The sequence below is a fragment of the Moschus berezovskii genome, chromosome 12 (assembly GCF_049115385.1).
Source record: "Moschus berezovskii isolate FMDL1 chromosome 12, NW_MosBer_1.0, whole genome shotgun sequence".
Classification (NCBI taxonomy): Eukaryota; Metazoa; Chordata; class Mammalia; order Artiodactyla; family Moschidae; genus Moschus; species Moschus berezovskii.
In genome coordinates this window covers 13,223,443-13,242,620 of record NC_142471.1, presented here as the reverse complement: position 1 = coordinate 13,242,620, position 19,178 = coordinate 13,223,443, and the positions used below count along the sequence as shown (strand labels likewise).

Below are 19,178 nucleotides of genomic sequence, written 5' to 3'. Positions count from 1 at the left end.
TCATATACACTACCCTATTTAATACAAGAAACGACCTCAAAGGCTATTGTATTCTTACAGATGAGTATCCGAGTCCTACCCAGGTTAACCTGCCCATTTACCGGCGGGCTCTGGAGTTGAGCCCAGACCCCTCTGGTTTCACAGCGCCACGTCTCCAGCAGCCAGCGCCGCCCACGCGCCGGCGCGGCCGTGACGGGCTTGGGATCCACGTCACCATCGGCCGTTCGCGCGCGCCCCAGGCCTCCTCCAGACACCCCTCTCACGCAGGTCGAGAAACGCGGCTCCTGGGGAGGAACCGGGCTGCAGACAGCCGTCCCTCCGCCAGGCCCCTGGCCTGGCCTCCTCCCCAGGCCTCCTCGAAGGGCAGCCCGGCGCGCAGAGTGGGGCGGCCGTCGGCTGCCAGATTTCCCGCCTCGGCGCAGCCGCGGAAACCCGGCTTCCCCGCAACCCGGCCTAGCGCCCGCAACGAGGCCTCCGACACACCTGCAGGCGCTCGGCCTCCGCTCCCGGCCCGCGCAGGCTCCAGGCCCGCCCTCTGCGGCGCCCCGCGGACCTGGAGGCTCCCGAGTCCTGTCCCCCCGGGGGCGTGAGGTGGACAATGGCGACTCCTGAAAGGAGGTGGAATTGCTCATGCGCGGAAGGCTGCTGCGCCCCACTCGGGAATTGCGCTTCCACTTGGGTGACGTCACGAGGATCGGCGTCTTCCCGCGATCCGCGCTGGTCCTTTCTTTACTCTGGCGACGGAGTTAGAGCTGGCCATCCCCAGTGTGCGGTTGGAAAACAGGAAACTACCGTGAGGTAGTGCGATGAATAGCCATAGTAATGTTTAAAGGTGGTACTCGAAGACGGGGATGAACAATGCGTAGTAAATGGTGTCAAGTTTTCTCACTTCTATCTTTCATCCTAAATTCACATGGTAATTGGAGTGGCCATCCTATTAGTAAGTTGCTTTTATCCAGATGAAAAGTAAAGCTTCTTGTATGTCTATGACAAACAAGTAGTTGCAACTTCTAAGCGAAGAGCCTGGGAGTTTACCACAGACGGGGAGATGGGGTGCTATCTTCCTTGATGTTTGTTTACATTTCAAAGACATGGCTCCAGGGCCTTTAAAAAAGGTATTCCTGGGTGGTAAAACTAACAGGTTTATTTACTTTTTAAAAAGATTTGCATGCATCTCAAAGGGACAGAAAAAGGATTTCAATTACAAGTTTTAACAAGGAAATGCTCTTAAGAAAAGAGGGGAGGAAAATCTTTCCCCCTTTTTGAACCAGGGAAAATTCAATTTTTTAATATTCGTATTTACTCTAACAGGAAACTCTATAAAACTTAATTTCAGTCAAATGACAATCTTTTTTTAAATTTATTTTTTATTAATCATCACATTTATCCATCCAAGGTGGACAAAAATCTTTTTTTCAGAGAGTTTGGTTTTGTTTTCCTTGACAAGTAATTTTAAACTTCATCAGGAAATGCATAATCTCAAAAGAATAGGTACTAAATTTTATTGGAAATGCATATTATCGTAAACATAATTTAAAATTTGGTAGTGGCTTCAAAGGAGAATAGAAACAGATCAAATACATAAGAGTTGAATATATGTTAAAATTGTTATTTAAAACTGGAAATAGTTTGGAATATTCAGTTAATGATTTGAGAAAATAAGGTTAATAATGGTACATGAATTCAGCATCAATTACTGAACTAGAAAGCAAACCATCAATTACTTAGAATATAAATAAAAAGTTTTAAAGGACATAATTTGATATAGCATGAAACAAAAAGCAGAAACAACGTTGAATATAACAAAGTGAAATCAGACTGAGAAAATATATTGAATGATTATAAGACACAGATTTAACACTTGTGGATAAACTACTCACAAACTAATTGAAAGATGAACATCCAATATGCAATAAAAATAGAAAAAGAATATCCTGTTGCAGATTTTCATAAAATGCAGTGGACTGCCAGATGCTTCAGTATTCTATTTACTATTGCAAAAGAAAATATATGGACAGTTAAATTATGACAGGCCATTTACTTTAAGATGCATTACAAATCCAATTTCAAAGCTGTTAAAATATGACAAAAAGCATGTCTTAGAAACACTGAAATGTAATCATAAGTACAATTAGTTACTATGTATATGAAAACTTTGTAACATCATCAGACATCAAGGAAATCTTAAAATGAACATGAAACACTATTTTGTCTACAGGTTTCAAGTTTCATTCCTTTTGGAAATTACTGCCTCAAGTAAAAGCCCACGTAGAAGTTTCCCCAATTTTATTTTCTTCATACCACTTACCCTAGTGATTTCTCTTTGACAGGTCCCAGGAAATGATTTAGAGTAAATTTGTAGAATGATGCTATTTATGTGGCCATTTTATGGTCAGGAATTTTTGGTGTCTCTTCAGAGCATTTGAGTTTCTCTGCATTTCTCCAGTATCTAGATTTTCTTAAACCATGTTTTGTGCCTATTCAGTGAATTTGGCCCAAGTTTACTGAAAACCCAGCTTCATATTTTAGAAGTCAGTAAATTCCAAGATAAGTGGCAGTTTGGGGTCACTGGTGAAGACTTTAGATAAAGTGAACTTTTGCTTTGGGCTCAGGTCCTGCACACCACAGGACTGAAACTACTCTTTTGAAACAAGGAGGAGGAACCACCTAGGAGACATCACCCTGATCTGACACCTTTCACCAAACTATATGAAAGTGTGCATGGTATAATTGTAGTAACAGATGAATTACCAAGAAAAAAAATGGTGAAGATAACCATATAAACACCAAGAATTCAAACAAAATATCAACACCTGAAGTCCCTTGTAAGGGAGCCCTCTCTATTACTACTCCTGTCCCCAAAAGTAGCCTCATCCTGACTTCTTTCTTTGATTTGTCATAAAACCCAACATAGTTCCCTTGGAACTACAGTTTTTATAGTTTTTAATCCAGATATATGCACAGAAGTGGAATTGCTGGATCATATTTTGTTGTTGTTCAGTTGCAATAGTTGGATGCTATGTGACCTCATGGAACCCAGTGCACTAGGCTTCCCTGTTCCTCACTGTCTCCCTGAGTTTGCTCACACTCATGTCCATTGAGTCAGTGATGCCATTCTACCATCTCATCCTCTGTTGCCCCCTTCTCCTTTTGCCTTCAGTCTCCAAGCATAAAGGTCTTTTCCAGAAAGTCAGCTCTTTGCATCAGGTGGCCAAAGTACTGGGGCTTCATCTTCAACATCCATCTTTCCAATGAATATTCAGGACTGATTTCCTTTAGGATTGACTGGTTTGATCTCTTTGCAATCCAAGAGACTCTTAAGAGTCTTCTCCATCACCACAATTTGAAAGCCTCAATTCTTTGGCACTCAGCCTTCTTTAAGGTCCAACTCTCACATCCGTACATGACTACTGGAACCATAACTTTGACTATATGAACTTTTGTTGGCAAACTGATGGCTCTATTTTTTAATATGCTGTTTAAGTATAAGATACAGAGAAGGCAATGGCAAGCCACTCCAGTACTCTTGCCTAGAAAATCACATGGACAGAGGAGCCTGGTGGGCTGCAGTCCATGGGGTCACTACTAGTCCGACACGACTGAGCGACTTCACTTTCACTTTTCACTTTCACACATTGGAGAAGGAAATGGCAACCCACTCCAGTGTTCTTGCCTGGAGAATCCCAGGGACGGAGGAGCCTGGTGGGCTGCCGTCTATGGGGTCGCACAGAGTCGGACACGACTGAAGTGACTTAGCAGCAGCAAGTATAAGATAGCTTTTTTTCCTAAGGAGCAAGCATCTTTTAACTTTGTCGTTGCAGTCACTGTCTGGAGCCCAAGAAAATAAAATATGCCACTGTTTGCACTTTTCCTCTACCTTTTTGCCATGAATTTATGGGACTAGATGTCATGATCTTTGTTTTTGAATGTTGAGTTTTAAGTCAGTTTTTTCACTCTCTTTCATCTTCATCAAGAGGCTCTTTAGTTCCTCTTCACTTTCTGCCACTAGAGTGGTATTATCTGCATATTTGAGGTTGTTGATATACAACCTTATATCAACAATATGAGGCAATCTTGATTCCAGCTTGTGATTCATCCAGCCTGGCATTTCACAATATGTACTCTGCAGAGGAGTTAATAAGCAGGGTGACAATATACAGCCTTGATGTACTCCTTTCCCAATCTGGAACCAGTCACTTGTTCCATATCTGGTTCTAACTGTTGTTTCTTGACCCGTATACAGGTTTCTCAGGGGACAGGTAAGGTGGTCTGGTATTCCCATCTCTTTAAGAATTTTCTACAGTTTTTTGTGATCCACACAGTCAAAGGTTTTAGCGTAGTTATTGAAGCAAATGTTTTTCTGGAATCCTCTTGCTTTCTCTATGATCCAATGAATGTTAGCAATTTGATCTCTGGTTCCTCTGCCTTTTCTAAACCCAGTTTGTACATGTGGAAGCTCTCAGTTCATGTACTGCTTAAGCCTAACTTGAGGGATTTTGAGCATAACCTTGCTAGCGTGTGAAATGAGCACAATTGTATGGTAATATGGACAACATTCTTTGGCATTGCCTTTCTTTGGAATTGGAATGAAACTGAACTTTTTCAGTCCTGTGGCTGCAGCTGAGTTTTCCGAACTCACTGACATATTAAGTCATCTTTTAGGATTTTAAATAACTCAGCTAGAATTCCATCACTTCCACTAACTTTGTTCAGAGTAATGCTTCCTAAGGCCGACTTGACTTTACACTCCAGGATGTCCGACCCTAAGTGCGTGACCACACGGTCATGGTTATCCGGGTCATCAAGACCTTTCTTGTATAGTTCTGTTTATTCTTGCCACCTCTTCTTAATATTTTCTGCTTCTATTAGGTCCTTACTGTATCTGTCCTTTATTGTGCCCATCTTTGCATGAAACGTTCCCTTGATATCTTCAGTTTTCTTTTTTAAAAATTAATCTATTTTAATTTGAGGCTAATTACAATTTTGCAGTGGTTTTTGCCATACATTGACATGAATCAGCCGTGGGTGTACATGTGTTCCCCCTCCTGAACCCCCTCCCACCTCCCTCCCCATCCCATCCATCAGGGTCGTCCCAGTGCACCAGCCCTGATCTCGTTTTCTTGAAGAGACCTCTAGCCTTTCCCATTCTGTCGTTTTCCTCTATTCCTTTACATTGTTCATTTAAGAAGGGCTTCTTGTCTCTCCTTGCTGTTCTCGCGAACTCTGCGTTCAGCTGAGTATATCTTTCCCTTCCTCCCCTGCCTTTCACTTCTCTTCTTTCCTCAGCTATTTGTAAGGCCTCCTCAGACAAGCATTTTGCCTTCTTGCACTTCTTTTTCTTTGGGATGGTTTTGGTCACTGCCTCCTGTGCAATGTTATGAACCTTCACCCACAGATCTTTAGGCATTCTATCAGGGACTTAGTTGACAAGGCAATAATTACATGGGCAAATAAAGCACAACATGACTGTATCTTAATGGATTGTTTTCCTTGAACAATTAACGTTACACTCAAGGCACAAAGCATATATATTTTTCTTTGAAGTGAGCATGCTTGCTCAATCTTACCCTTTCTCTGATGATACTCTGAAAGACACAGCAAGAGAAACAGAAGTAAATTAAGTCATGTTATAATTCTGTATAGAATCATATGACAATTTTGAAAAATGCTATTATACTACTGTAGAGTAATTTGAAGAAACTTAGTGTGAATATTGGCTTTTCAGATTTCTCATGCTTAGATGAAATTCAGCAGATGGTGTTCTAGTATTAATAAGTGCCTTGTACAAGAATTGTTATATCGTATTACCTGTTACCAAACAAGCCTCTTTTAGGAAAATCAGAAGTTGTATGGTCTTACCTCAAAAAGCTAGTAAATAGTTATTTTTCTCAACAAAGATCTTTATCTGAAGTCAAAACACAGAAAAATTATTGACATCTTGGTTCTTCAAGAGTAGTACTTAAGTAGAACCATCTAGACCATGGAGGCCTTCAATCAATAAGGCGTAATTCTCTCCTTGAGCCCGTGTGTGAAACACTGATAGTTGATGGTACTTTGTGTCATAAAGTCTGGGATAAAACTAAGTTTAAATTAAAATGTTAAGAAGTATTTCATGTGTGAGGGGAAGCATCTAAGCTTTCCTGGTAACAATTTTAGGATTCTTCTCTGTAGGACCATTGATAGGGAAAGGAGGTACTGGGTAGCTCAAGCCATGTTCAATTTGCCTTTATGTCTTCTTTCTGGAGAGTGAAAAAGTTGGCTTAAAGCTCAACATTCAGAAAACTAAGATCATGGCATCCGGTCCCATCACTTTGTGGCAAATAGATGGGGAAACAGTGGAAACAGTGACTGACTTTGTTTTTCTGAGCTCCAAATCACTGCAGATGGTGATTGCAGCCATGAAATTAAAAGACGCTTACTCCTTGGAAAGAAAGTTATGACCAACCTAGACAGCATATTAAAAAGCACAGACATTACTTTGCCAACAAAGGTCTGTCTAGTTAAGGCTAAGGTTTTTCCAGTGGTCATGTATAGATGTGAGAGTTGGACTGTGAAGAAAGCTGAGCGCCGAACTTATGCTTTTGAACTGTGGTGTTGGAGGAAGACTCTTGAGAGTCCCTTGGACTTCAAGGAGATCCAACCCATCCATCCTAAAGGAGATCAGTCCTGGATATTCATTGGAAGGACTGATGTTGAAGCTGAAACGCCAGTACTTTGGCTACCTGATGTGAAGAGCTGACTCATTGGAAAAGACCCTGATGCTGGGGAAGATTGAGGGCAGGAGGTGAAGGGGATGAAAGAGGATGAGATGATTGGATGGCATCACCAACTCAATGGACATGGGTTTGGGTGGACACCAGGAGTTGATGATGGACAGGGAGGCCTGGCATGCTGCGGTTCATGGGGTCGCAGAGAGTCGGACACGACTGAGTGACTGAACTGAGCTTCTTTCTGGTTAACACGATGTTTATACTTCTCTTGAGTCAGTCAGTTTAGTCGTTCAGTTATGTCTGACTCTTTGCGACCCCATCAACCCCGTTTACTGCTGCACACCAGGCCTTCCTGTCCACCAAGTCCTGGAGCTTGTTCAGACTTATGTCCATTGAGTTGCTGATGCCATCCAACTGTCTCATCCTCTGTTGTCCCCTTCTCCTCCTGTCTTCAGTCTTTCCCAGCATCACGATCTTTTCCAATGAGTCACCTTCGCATAAGGTGGCCAAAGTATTGGAGCTTCAGATTCAGCATCAGTCCTTCCAATGAATATTCAGGACTTATTTCCTTTAGGATGAACTGGTTTGATCTCCTTTCAGTCCATGGGACTCTCAAGAGTCTTCTCCAACACCACACTTCAGAAGCATCAATTCTTTGGCGCTCAGCTTTCTTTATGGTCCAGCTCTCACATCCATACATGACTACTGAAAAATCCTCTTAGTGAGCAGTTAAGAAACCCTAGAAAGGGAGTTCTAGTTCTGAATAATTCATCCTGGATTCATTTTTTACACCAACCATCCCCCTGGATTTGAACATTGCAGCAGGTGGATTTTGAAGCTCTTCACCTTAAGAAAATCCATGCCTTGGCTGGTAGAAACCAGAGACAGAGAAATAACATTCAGAGGCTTAGTATAATTTATTGAGTGAACACTAATGCAAAATCAGACCTAATGATTCTACCTGTAGAATTTGACTACTTAACATATATCCGTTATCTCCAAACATCATATTTTTTTTAATTCAAAAGGCTGGAGGCCTAATTTTTAACTACTTTGCTGCTACTGCTGCTGCTGCTAAGTCACTTCAGTCGTGTCCGACTCTGTGTGACCCCATAGACGGAAGCCCACCAGGCTCCCCCATCCCTGGGATTCTCCAGGCAAGAACACTGGAGTGGGTTGCCATTTCCTTCTCCAATGTGTGAAAGTGAAAAGTGAAAGTGAAGTCGCTCAGTCGTGTCCGACCCTTAGCGACCCCACAGACTACAGCCAACCAGGCTCCTCCATCCATGGGATTTTCTAGGCAATAGTACTGGAGTGGCTTGCCATTGCCTTCTCCTTTAACTACTTTATTGAGGCATAATTCCTGGCTGTGCAATTCACCAATTTTTTATTGTAAACATCATCATCTTTCAGGATATTCAGAGTTGTAGAACCATCATCATAATCCACTTTAGAGCCTGTCATCATCCACAAAACACACCTTTCACTCATAGCAGTCAATTCCCACTACCGTCCAACCTCTCACTCCTAATCGTGGACACAATGAGTCTACTTTCTGTCACTGTAGGTTAGACATAGTGGAGAACTTGTCTGCTCCATAAATGGAATTATACAATATGTGGTGTTCTTGAATGACTTCTCTCACTTACCGAAAGTTTGTAAACCCTAACGGTGAATCATACAGAGTTCTGTTTGTTGTGACTGTAACACTGTGAAGGTGGTAAGTGTGAAGGTTGACTGCTTTTGCCCACGATGCCTCAGAGCACGGCAGTGGTTCCCGCCATTCCTCAGAAGACCACCAGAGGGTAGTGTGTAGCTGCTTCTGACAAGCACACTGTCCCATTCAAAAGTGGTCCTTTCCAAGTTCAGTCAGTTCAGTCGGGCAGTTATGTCTGACTCTTTGCGACTCCGTGGACTGCAGCACGCCAGGCCTTCCTGTCCATCACTGACTCCCGGAGCCTCCTCAAACCCATGCCCATAGAGTGGGTGATACCATCCAACCATCTCATCCTCTGTCGTCCCCTTCTGCCTTCAATCTTTCCCAGCATCAGGATCTTTTCCATTGAGTCGGTTCTTCGCATCAGGTGGCCAAAGTATTGGAGTTTCATCTTCAGCATCAGTCCTTCCAATGAATATTCAGGACTGATTTCCTTTAGGATGGACTGGTTGGGTCTCCTTTCAGTCCACGGACTCTCAAGAGTCTTCTTCAACACCACAGTTCAAAAGCATCAATACTTCTGTGCTCAGCTTTCTCTGTAGTCCCAAGTCTCACATCCATACATGACTACTGGAAAAACCAAAGCTCTGACTAGATGGACCTTTATTGGCAAAGTAATGTCTGTGCTTTTTAATATGCTGTCTCAGTTCAGTTCAGTTCAGTCGCTCAGTCGTGTCCAACTCTTTGCGACCCCATGAATCGCAGCACGCCAGGCCTCCCTGTCCATCACCAACTTCCGGGGTTCACTCAAACTCATGTCCATCGAGTTGGTGATGCCATCCAGCCATCTCATTCTCTGCCGTCCCCTTCTGCTCCTGCCCCCAATCCCTCCCAGCATCAGAGTCTTTTCCAGTGAGTCAACTCATCACATGAGATGGCCAAAGTATTGGAGTTTCAGCTTTAGCGTCAGTCCTTCCAATGAACACCCAGGATTGATCTCCTTTAGAATGGACTGGTTGGATCTCCTTGCAGTCCAAGGGACTCTCAAGAGTCTTCTCCAGCACCACAGTTCAAAAGCATTAATTCTTTGGCGATCAGCTTTCTTCACAGTTCAACTCTCACATCCATACATGACCACAGAAAAAACCATAGTTTTGACTAGACGGACCTTTGTTGACAAAGTAATGTCTCTGAGTTTTAATATGCTATCTAGGTTGGTCATAATTTTCCTTCCAAGGAGTAAGTGTCTTTTAATTTCATGGCTGCAATCAGCATCTCCAAAGAGCCCCCCAAAATAAAGTCTGACACTGCTTCCACTGTTTTCCCATTTATTTCCCATAAAGTGATGGGACCAGATGCCATGATCTTTGTTTTCTGAATGTTGAGCTTCAAGCCAACCTTTTCACTCTCCTCTTTCACTTTCATCAAGAGGCTTTTGAGTTCTTCACTTTCTGCCATAAGGGTGGTATCATCTGCATATCTGAGGTTATTGACATTTTTCCCAGCAATCTTGATTCCAGCTTATCTTCTTCTTCCAGCCCAGCGTTCCTCATGATGTACTCTGCATATAAGTTAAATAAGCAGGGTGACAATATACAACCTTGACGTACTCCTTTTCCTATTTGGAACCAGTCTGTTGTTCCATGTCCAGTTCTAACTGTTGCTTCCTGACCTGCATACAGGTTTCTCAAGAGGCAGGTGAGGTGGTCTGGTATTCCCATCTCTTACAGAATCTTGCACAGTTTATTGTGATCTGCACAGTCAAAGGCTGCTGTATAGGTTGGTCATATCTTTTCTTCCAAGGAGGAAGCGTCTTTTAATTTCATGGCTGCAATCACCTTCTACAGTGATTTTGGAGCCCAAGAAAATAAAGTCTGTCACTGTTTCCATTGTTTCCCCATCTGTTTTCCCTGAAGTGATGGGAACAGATGCCATGATCTTAGTTTTTTGAATATCAAGTTTGAAGCCAGCTTTTTCACTCTCCTCTTTCACGTTCATCAAAAGTTTATTCAGTTCCTCTTTGCTTTCTGCCATAAGGGTGGTGTCATCTGCATGTCTGAGGTGATTGACATTTCTCCTGTCAGTCTTGATTCCAGGTGAAAACCTTTCCAAGTTAGCCTTCATCAAAGCATGTTTTATAAACTTGGGGAATTACTTTAAGGTATTTTTGTTTGATTTTGTCTTCAATCTCATTTGAAAGCTAATTAAAATCACATCTAGTGGTGATTTGAACAACTGACTGAAAGTTGTTTCTTGTGATACATACAAGCATTTAATTTTATGTGTCAACCCCTTATCTCTGTCCACCTTTGTCCCTTTCTCTCTATGTCTATATACAGCTATTTATATGTATATTATATTTCACAATCTATATAGTTTATTAGGTATATTTTTCAATCACATTGCCTCTTTTTTGGATATTTGGGCGTGACAGGGATCTGTTTCCTTGAAAATTATGTTTCTAACTGTGGAAGAAAGGAGAAAAGATGTCACAGAAGTTGAGTAGAAATGTCAAAGTTCTCAGTTTGATTGGATGCATCTGTAGACAACTACCAGAATATTTTAGCATACATGTACTATCTAGCTCTTCCCACTGAGAGGACCTAGAAACAATGATTTAACCAGAAGCAAGGATTCCCAGCATCCCAATGTTCCACATTTAATTTCAGTGCCATTTTCCCATGAAAGAAACAAAGCTTGTTAGAGAAATGACGTATTCTAGTCCTGAGCAGGAGATTCACAAGAGTAACTTGAAGTATCTTGGGAAACCAGATACCAAGAAGCATTCAGAGTACAAGGGTCACATCAAAAGTACTTGAAGAGATTTCAGGTGGTGAAAGATGGGGCAGTTTCAGTTCAGTTCAGTTCAGTCACTCAGTCGTGTCCTATTCTTTGTGACCTCAAGAAACGCAGCACGTCAGGCCTCCTTGTCCATCACCAACTCCCAGAATTCACCCAAACTCATGTCCATTGAGTCAGTGATGCCATCTAACCATCTCAGCCTCTGTCATCCCCTTCTCCTCCTGCTTTCAATCTTTCCAAGCATCAGCGTCTTTTGAAATGAGTCAGCTCTTTTCATCAGGTGGCCAAAATATTAGAGTTTCAGCTTCAGCATCAGTCCTTCCAATGAACACCCAGGACTGATCTCCTTATGACGGACGGGTTGGATCTCCTTGCAATCCAAGGGACTCTCGAGTCTTCTCCAACACCACAGTTCAAAAGCATCAATTCTTCAGCGCTCAGCTTTCTTTATAGTCCAACTCTCACATCCATACCTGACTACCGGAAGAAGCATAGCTTTGAATAGACAGACCTTGTTGAAAAAGTAATGTCTCTGCTTTTTAATATGCTATCTAAGTTGGTCATAACATTCCTTCACGGAGTAAGCGTCTTTTAATTTCATGATGCAGTCACCATCTGCAGAGATTTTGGAGCCCAAAAGGATAAAGTCTGTCATTCTTTCCACTGTTTCCCCTTCTATTTGCTATGAAGTGATGGGACCAGATGCCATGATCATACTTTCTTGAATGTTGAGTTTTAAGCCAACTTTTTCACTTTCCTCTTTCACTTTCATCAAGAGCCTATTTAGTTCTTATTCACGTTCTGCCATAAGGGTGGTGTCATCTGCATATCTGAGGTGATTGATATTTCTTCCGACAATCTTGTTTCCAGCTTGTGTTTCATCCAGTCCAGCATTTCTCATGATGTCCTCTGCCTATAAGTTAAAGAAGAAGGGTGACAATATAAAGCCTTGGCATACTCCTTTCCCGATTTGGAATGAGTCTGTTGCTCCAGTCCAGTTCTAACTGTTGCTTCTCGACCTGCATACAGATTTCTCAGGAGGCAGGTCAGGTGGGCTGGTATCCCCATCTCTTGAAGATTTTTCCACAGTATGTTGTAATCCACACAGTCACTACGGCTTTGGCGTAGACAATAAAGTAGAAGTAGATGATTTTTTGGAAATCTCTTGCTTTTTCGATGATCCAACGGATGTTGGCAATCTGATCTTTGATTCCTCTGGCTTTTATAAATCCAGCTTGAACATCTGGAAGCTCACGGTTCACGTACAATTGAAGCCTGGCTTGGAGATTTGGGGGCATTACTTTGCTAGCGTGTGAGATGAGTGCAGTTGTGCAGTAGTTTTAGCATTCTTTGCCATTGCCTTTCTTTGGGACCTGTCCTGTGACCACTGCTGAGTTTTCCAAATTTGCTTGTATGTTGAGTGCACCACTTTAACAGCCTTGGCTTTTAGGATTTGCGATAGTTCCACTGGAATTCCGTCACTTCCGCTCGCTTTGTTCATAGTGATGTTTTCTAAGGCATACTTGAATTCGCATCCCATGATGTCTGGCTCTAGGTGAGTGATCACACCATCTGCCATTCAGTTCAGTTCAGTCACTCAGTTGTGTCCGACTCTTTGCGACCCCATGAATCACAGCACGCCAGGCCTCCCTGTCCATCACCAACTCCCGGAGTTCACTCAAACTCATGTCCATCGAGTCGGTGATGCCATCCAGCCATCTCATTCTTTGTCGTCCCCATCTCCTCCCACCCCGAATCCCTCCCAGTGTCAGACTCTTTTCCAGTGAGTTAACTCGTCGCATGAGGTGGCCAAAGAAGTTATATGCATATTTGAGGTTACTGATATTTGTCTAGGCAATCTTGATTCCAGCTTGTGCTTCATCCAGCCCAGCATTTTGCACGATGTACTGTGCCTAGAAATTAAATAAGCAGAGTGACAATATACAGCCTTGATGTTCTCCTTTCCTTATTTTGACCCAGTTTGTAGTCCCAACTGTAGTTCTAACAGTTGCTTCTTGACCTGTATTCGGTTTTCACAGGAGGCAGGTAAGGTTTTCTGCTACTCCCATCTCTTGTAGAATTTTCACAGTTTGTTATGATCCACAGAGTCAAAGGCTTTGTTCTGTGTAGTCAGTGAAGCAGAAGTAGAAGTTTCTGTAGAATGACCTGCTTTTCTATGATCCAGTGGATGTTGGCAATTTGATCTCTTGTTTCTCTCCCTTTTTGAAATTCAGCTTCTTCATCTGGAATTTCTTGGTTCATTTACTGTTTATCTAGCTTGAAGACTTTTGAGCGTTAACTTGCTAGCCTGTGAAATGAGCACAGTTATGTGGTAGGTTGAAGATTCTTTAGCGGGATTGGAATGAAAATGAACATTTCCAGCCCTGTGGCTACTGCTGAGTTTTCCAAATTTGCTGATATATTGGGCTTCCCTGGTGGCTAAGAGGTTAAAGCATCTGCCTGCAATGCGGGAGACATGGGTTCGATCCCCGGGTTGGGGAGATCCCCTGGAGAAGGAAATGGCAACCCACTCCAGTATTTTTGCCTGGAGAATCCCATGAACAGAGGAGCCTGGTGGGCTACAGTCCACGGGGTCATAAAGAGTTGGACATGACTGAGCGAGAGACTTAACTGAGTGCAGCCCTTTCACAGCATCATCTCAAATAACACAGTGGAGGGTACTATCCCCTCCATAAGCTTTATCTGTAGTAATGCTTCATAGGACCAAATTGACTTCATACTCAAGGATGTCTGGCTATAGGTGAGTGACCACCCCATCATAGTTGTCCGGGTCATTAATCCCTTTTTTCTGCATAATTCTTTTGTGTATTCTTGCCTCTTCTTAAGAGCTTCTGCTCTCTTTGGTCCATAGCAAATCTGTCCTTTATTGTGTCTATCTTTGCAGGAAATGTTCCCTTAGTATCTCTAATCATCTTGAAGAGATCTCAGGTCTTTCCCATTCCATTGCTTTCCTCTATTTCTTTGCATTTTTCATTTAAGGTTTCTTATCTCTGTCTGCTATTTTTTGGAACTCTGATTTAAGATCTTTCCTTTTCTCATTTGTATTTTGTTTCTCTTGATTTCTGAGGAATTTGTAAGGCCTTCTCAGATAAATCAGAACTCACACCCGTTTCTCCGTGAGGTTACTTTTGTGTGCTTCTTTGCTTTTGAATTGTGTGCGTTTTTATATATGTTGGAGATGAACCCTTATTCGACATGAGAATTGCCAATCTTTTCTCCATTTCATACTTCATTTTTCATTTTATTGATGGTTCCCTTGCAGAGGCTTTACCATGTTCACTTTTCCTTTTGCTTCTTTCACTTTTTGAATGACATTCAAACCTCATGACAAGACTGAGGTTACAGAATCATGGTAACACTTTTCTTCTACGAGCTTTATGGTTTCAGTTCTTCATTTCAAGGTTTTAATTCATGAGAAATTAGAAGCCTTAGTGTCTAGTAATCTCTTACCATGCCGCCCTATTTGGGGGCAGTGTTCCTCTGGCTTCTAGAGAGTGAGCACTGACACACACACACACACACTGGCACAGTGAATATAAAAGGACTCTGGGGTGGAATCAGAAGAGGGACAGATATGAGGAAGGTAATAAGAATATACAGGGGTTGCAAGCACTGTCTGCCTGAGACACGGACTCCCACATCTTCCAGGACTCATCCCACCTAAGTCTGAGGACATCCCTAGCAGTCATTGCGGGCATCTTCCCCCGTGTGCAGGTGGGGATACGGACAGGCCTTGAGAGACACGAGGACTCATCCAGGAGAGAGAACAGGTAGGAATCGGGAGGTGAGCCTGGACCCAGGTCTGTCTCCTCAGAGCCAGACCCTGCCCGGGAGCTGTGTGGAGGGCTGTGCGGTGAAACTGTGGGAGACTCGGGGCTGCGTGGATGCGGGATGAGCGGTCAGTATCCCGAGGGCTAGGTGCAGAGGTGTCAACTGTCAATCCAAGGAAGGGGCCCCCAGGAAGTGAAGTCACTTCCTTGATGGCAGACCCTAACAGAACTTGGAACCCTGTAACCAGGCACCCACCTTCTAGCAACAGCGTCAAAGTCAGTTGGGGCTCACTTGGTTGGAGAGACTTCATCCAGAAGGATGTTCTCCAGCTGTGTCTCGACAGACCAGGGCTTCTGCTTCAGGAAACCCTGGAGGGAGAGGTTTTTCAGAAGTTTCAGGCGGTTCAGCACTCAGCCTGGATGCCTCTGGTCCTTTAGCAGGAGGTCACCTAAGGTAATACCAGGCAACCTAGAGCTGGCCACATCAGGCCTCGCCACCACTGGGAGCCCTCCTCGGGCAGCACCAGCTGCCTTCATCTCCATGTTGGGGGAAGGGGGACTTGAGGGGAGGCTCCCCCTCTGGGCAGGAACAGGTTGGTGGGCACGTGGGGACCTGGTGGTCCTGTCACCGTCACACCTGAGGACAGGCTGGCAGTGGGGAAACAGGGTCCCTGAGGTGCTCTTCTCTGTGCCAGCGAGGATCCAAGGCCCCTCAGGTGGTCGGGTGTCTGCATCCTCGGTGGAGGTCTGTGCAGAGAGTGCTGGGTGTGTGTCTGGAGTGGACCTATCTCATCTGGGGACAGAGAATCACCACAGACAGCTGCTGGTTGCCCTGAGACTCTCTGCCTGGCTGCCGGGCACTGTGTTCACAGGGCTCCTCACGGGACTGCAGACAGGAGCCGGTCCACGGAGCTCCCTGCTCCATCTCCCCGCACGACGGGCAGGAGCCCCACACCAGCAAGAGAGCCCAGGGCGGGCACAGGGTGAGTGCCAGCTGGGAGGTGACCCTACACCCAGGAAGTTCGGGTCCCAGAGCCACCCTGGCCCTCCCTGGGTCCCTCCTAGGGTCCTGCTTCCAAAGTAGCCTGGGACTGTCAGCTCTGCGACGCGCCCTAGCGGCACTCCTGCCCCTCCTCCTGCCATGAGTCCTGGAGGCTCGGGGACTCAGTCTGAGCTCCAGCCCCTTTTCCTGGAGTTGTTGGTGCCGCCTCTGACTCGAGTCTGTGCTGTGTTCCACCCCAGGGGGAGGCTGTGTCCACAGCGGACAGGAACGAGACCAGCAAGCTGTGGAGCATCCAGAAACGCAGACTGGAGATGTTGGTGGGCAACCTGGTGCCTGCCTGCCTGGGCAGTGACCCCTCCTACCTCCCCACATTCCTGGACACCTACAGGGCTTTTGGTACCCCCCAGCAGGTGCTGGACCTTCTCTTCACCAGGTGAGACTCTGCCCTCCCCCACTGGGGACTTGCGGGGGACTCAGTCAGGTTCCAGCTGTGAGTCCTGGGAATGTCTCCCCACCTCTCTTGGCCCCAGTTTGCCCTCTCTGCACAGGAGGGGAAAGGGAGGAGCAGCTCCCAGGGTGACTGTGGGGAATAAGTGGGTGCATCCTCGAAAGTGCTTTCTGGGATCCTGGACCCCTGGAAAGGCTTTGGTTGTGCTGAGTCGTCACGTTCGTCCTCCCCTCGAGGAAGCCTCTGTCAAGGTTGTCTCTGGGCTTTTGACTTTGTCCCAAATCGTTTTCCGAATTGCTAGGTGAGGTGTGAGAGATGCCCTATCCTGGGTGAGTGAGAGCAGGGGTCCCTGGGAGTGGTCAGTGGTGCCCCAGGCATTCCGATGCGGCTGGTTGGGCTCATTGCTGCTTGAAATATAGAGGAAGGTGCACGAGGTGCAGGCGCTTTTCTAGGAAGAAGCATCACGTAACGCAGGGAGCACAGAGCAGTCCTGCCCCCCAGGGCCTCAGTTCTCCGGGGTTGGGATGGGGGCAGGGAGGGGAAACCTGTCACACCAGCCATCACATTCGGGAGTGTCTCCAGTACCGTCCATGTGACGCCTTCCTGGCCTCCTGTAGGTACGGATGCATCCTCCCTTACTGCGATGAGGATGGTGGACCCCTGCACCAGCTGAAAATGTGAGTGGATTGTGATTCAAGAGGGACTGAGTCCCTTCCCCAGAGAACTGTCAGGAGGAATGGGGTTGCTGGATGGGCAGGGCTGGCAGAATCGTGGATTGCACATAGCTTCTGGTTCCTAGTGGGGGCCAAGGTCTGGGGGGCTTCTCCGGGAAAAGCGGAAAGGAGGCCAAGAGAGCTGTGGAGGGGTCTGGGGTGCTGTGAGCAGCATCTGGGAGCTCAGAGGTCAGAGTGAGCCCTATGAGTGTCCACAACCGTCCCCTGTCCATCCCAGTCCTGCCTCTACCTCCAATCCTGGGACCCAGAGAGATAGTGTGGAGAGCATCCTGCTCACTGTCTGGCGGAACCTCAGTGGGTGTGCTCAGCTGGTGCTCAGGGGACTTAGTGACCCTCAGTGGAGAGCTGAGCCCTCGCTGGTGAGGATGAACGTCAGTGGCAGGAGTAGACGCAAGCCCGTCCCCATCGGACAAGGCATCCTGTAGATATAGGAGGTCAATCTGAGGTGTTAGGAAGCACACGGGAAGCCTGGGCAGATGACAGAGTATCTGTGTGCCCTCTTGGGCCAGATCCTCCCGGGACCCCTACGTTTTCCCGAGAAGCATGACCCAGAGCAGCCACCCTGCCTGCCCACGCAGTGGTGACACCACGGGGAGGGGCAGGGAGAGGGACAGTGCGCTGTGTCAGGCTGCCCTCAGGAAGCGGACAGAAGGTCACACCATGGATCAAGGGCTGTCACTTGACCAGGCTTGTTTGCGGCCTGCCCCCCCCTTGCCCCCGAGTCCAGGCCTCCTCTGCCTGGTCTGCCAGGTGAGACTGACCGCGGAGGAGAACTGACCTCCGGATGGGCATGGGCAGAAGGCGCAGAGGCCCAGGTCCTCGCAGGGCGGCCCTGGAGTGCAGTGTGGTGGGAAGGACAAGTCTCTGACTCTGCTGCCCACGTGACTCCCCCAGGGCCATGGCCTCCATCCTGGGCACCTGGCTGCACCTTTACCCTGAGGATTTCCAGCAGGCCCCAGACTTTGCCTGCCTGAAGATGCTCCTCGCTTACCTAGAGCTCAACATGCCCGACTCGGACCTGGAGCAGCGAGCCCGCCATCTCCTGGCGCAGCTGGAGACTCTGGAGCTCACTGAGGCAGAGGGGCATGGTGAGGAGGACTCAGGGTGGCTGAGGAAAACAGGGGCGAATTAGGAAGGGAGGGGGCTGGGCCACACAGAGCAGAGCCTTCTGAGGCTGCAACTAGGCCAGGAACAATGAGGAGGCTCAGATCACTCTTCCCCTGGACTGCAGCCTGTGAGGACTTCCTTGGGGTAGGTGTCTTCTTGGATTGTGATGTCAGGGCTAAGTAGCGAGTCTCTTCCTGTCTTTGGGATCCACGGACAAGCGGTCTTACTGACAGTGATTTCTCTTCTCGGAGATACAGCACCCGCTGGAGAAGAAGCTCTGGAAACAGCACCAGGCCTAGAGCCAACAGCACCCCAACTACCTGCTGCAGCTCCACAGTCAGAGCAAGCTCAAAGCCCAGATCCCATTCAACTTCAAGGTCTGTGTCAAGTAAACACACCAATTCCAAACACAGAGCCACAGCCTGCTCATGCCGAGGCTCTCATTTAAGCTCGGAAGCAAGGAAAGGTACCTCCAGGCTCCACTTCTAGATTCAGAGAAAGTGCAAGAAACAAAACTCTTCCTCCTTCAGAGCCTGAGTCACCCGCAAATCCTGTCCCAGCGCTGCTTCTACAGCCTCAGTCCCCAGGCTTAAGCCAACTTCGGCCAGGGCTCCGCCTTGGCTCTGGAGATCCTTGGTGCTTTGCAATCAGCTGTGGCTCGAGAGACCCCAGCAGACCCAGCTTTGTGAGCAGCTCAGGCGCTGGAGCCGGTTCTTCCCCTAACACCCCTGGAGCTGCTCCCAGATCGTCAGCGAACCTCACCTTCCCAGGCAGATGTTGTGCTGCCCCCGAGCGAGCACCGCCCTGGAGCCTGTCTCTCCACCCCGATAATTCCCTCTCTTAATATGTATTTGTATTTTTTATTACATGTACAAACTTATTTTTTCTATGAGATAAAGTAAAGGTAGATAGAAATTGAATTCTTT

At 46.2% G+C, this 19,178-nt stretch overlaps 1 protein-coding gene across 1 annotated transcript; it reads left to right on the top strand.

Annotated features, from left to right (window-relative positions):
* Positions 1-630: 630 nt before the first annotated feature.
* LOC129555838 (ral guanine nucleotide dissociation stimulator-like) lies at positions 631-19,074 on the top strand. The gene is made up of 8 exons (XM_088842519.1): positions 631-720; positions 14,839-14,960; positions 15,324-15,414; positions 15,833-15,943; positions 16,203-16,396; positions 17,029-17,088; positions 18,040-18,233; positions 18,510-19,074. Exons 1-8 carry the CDS (start codon positions 631-633, stop codon positions 18,698-18,700), a joined length of 1,053 nt encoding a protein of 350 aa, XP_088698645.1. The 3' UTR covers positions 18,701-19,074.
* Positions 19,075-19,178: the final 104 nt, after the last annotated feature.

Bases quoted from the DNA above. Each gene is read 5' to 3' on its own strand.
- LOC129555838 (XM_088842519.1), top strand. From the start codon at position 631: ATGCGCGGAAGGCTGCTGCGCCCCACTCGGGAATTGCGCTTCCACTTG. The intron at 15,415-15,832 runs GTAATACCAGGC...CTGTGTTCACAG, and splicing joins TTAGCAGGAGGTCACCTAAG to GGCTCCTCACGGGACTGCAG. The intron at 17,089-18,039 runs GTGAGTGGATTG...TGACTCCCCCAG, and splicing joins CCCCTGCACCAGCTGAAAAT to GGCCATGGCCTCCATCCTGG.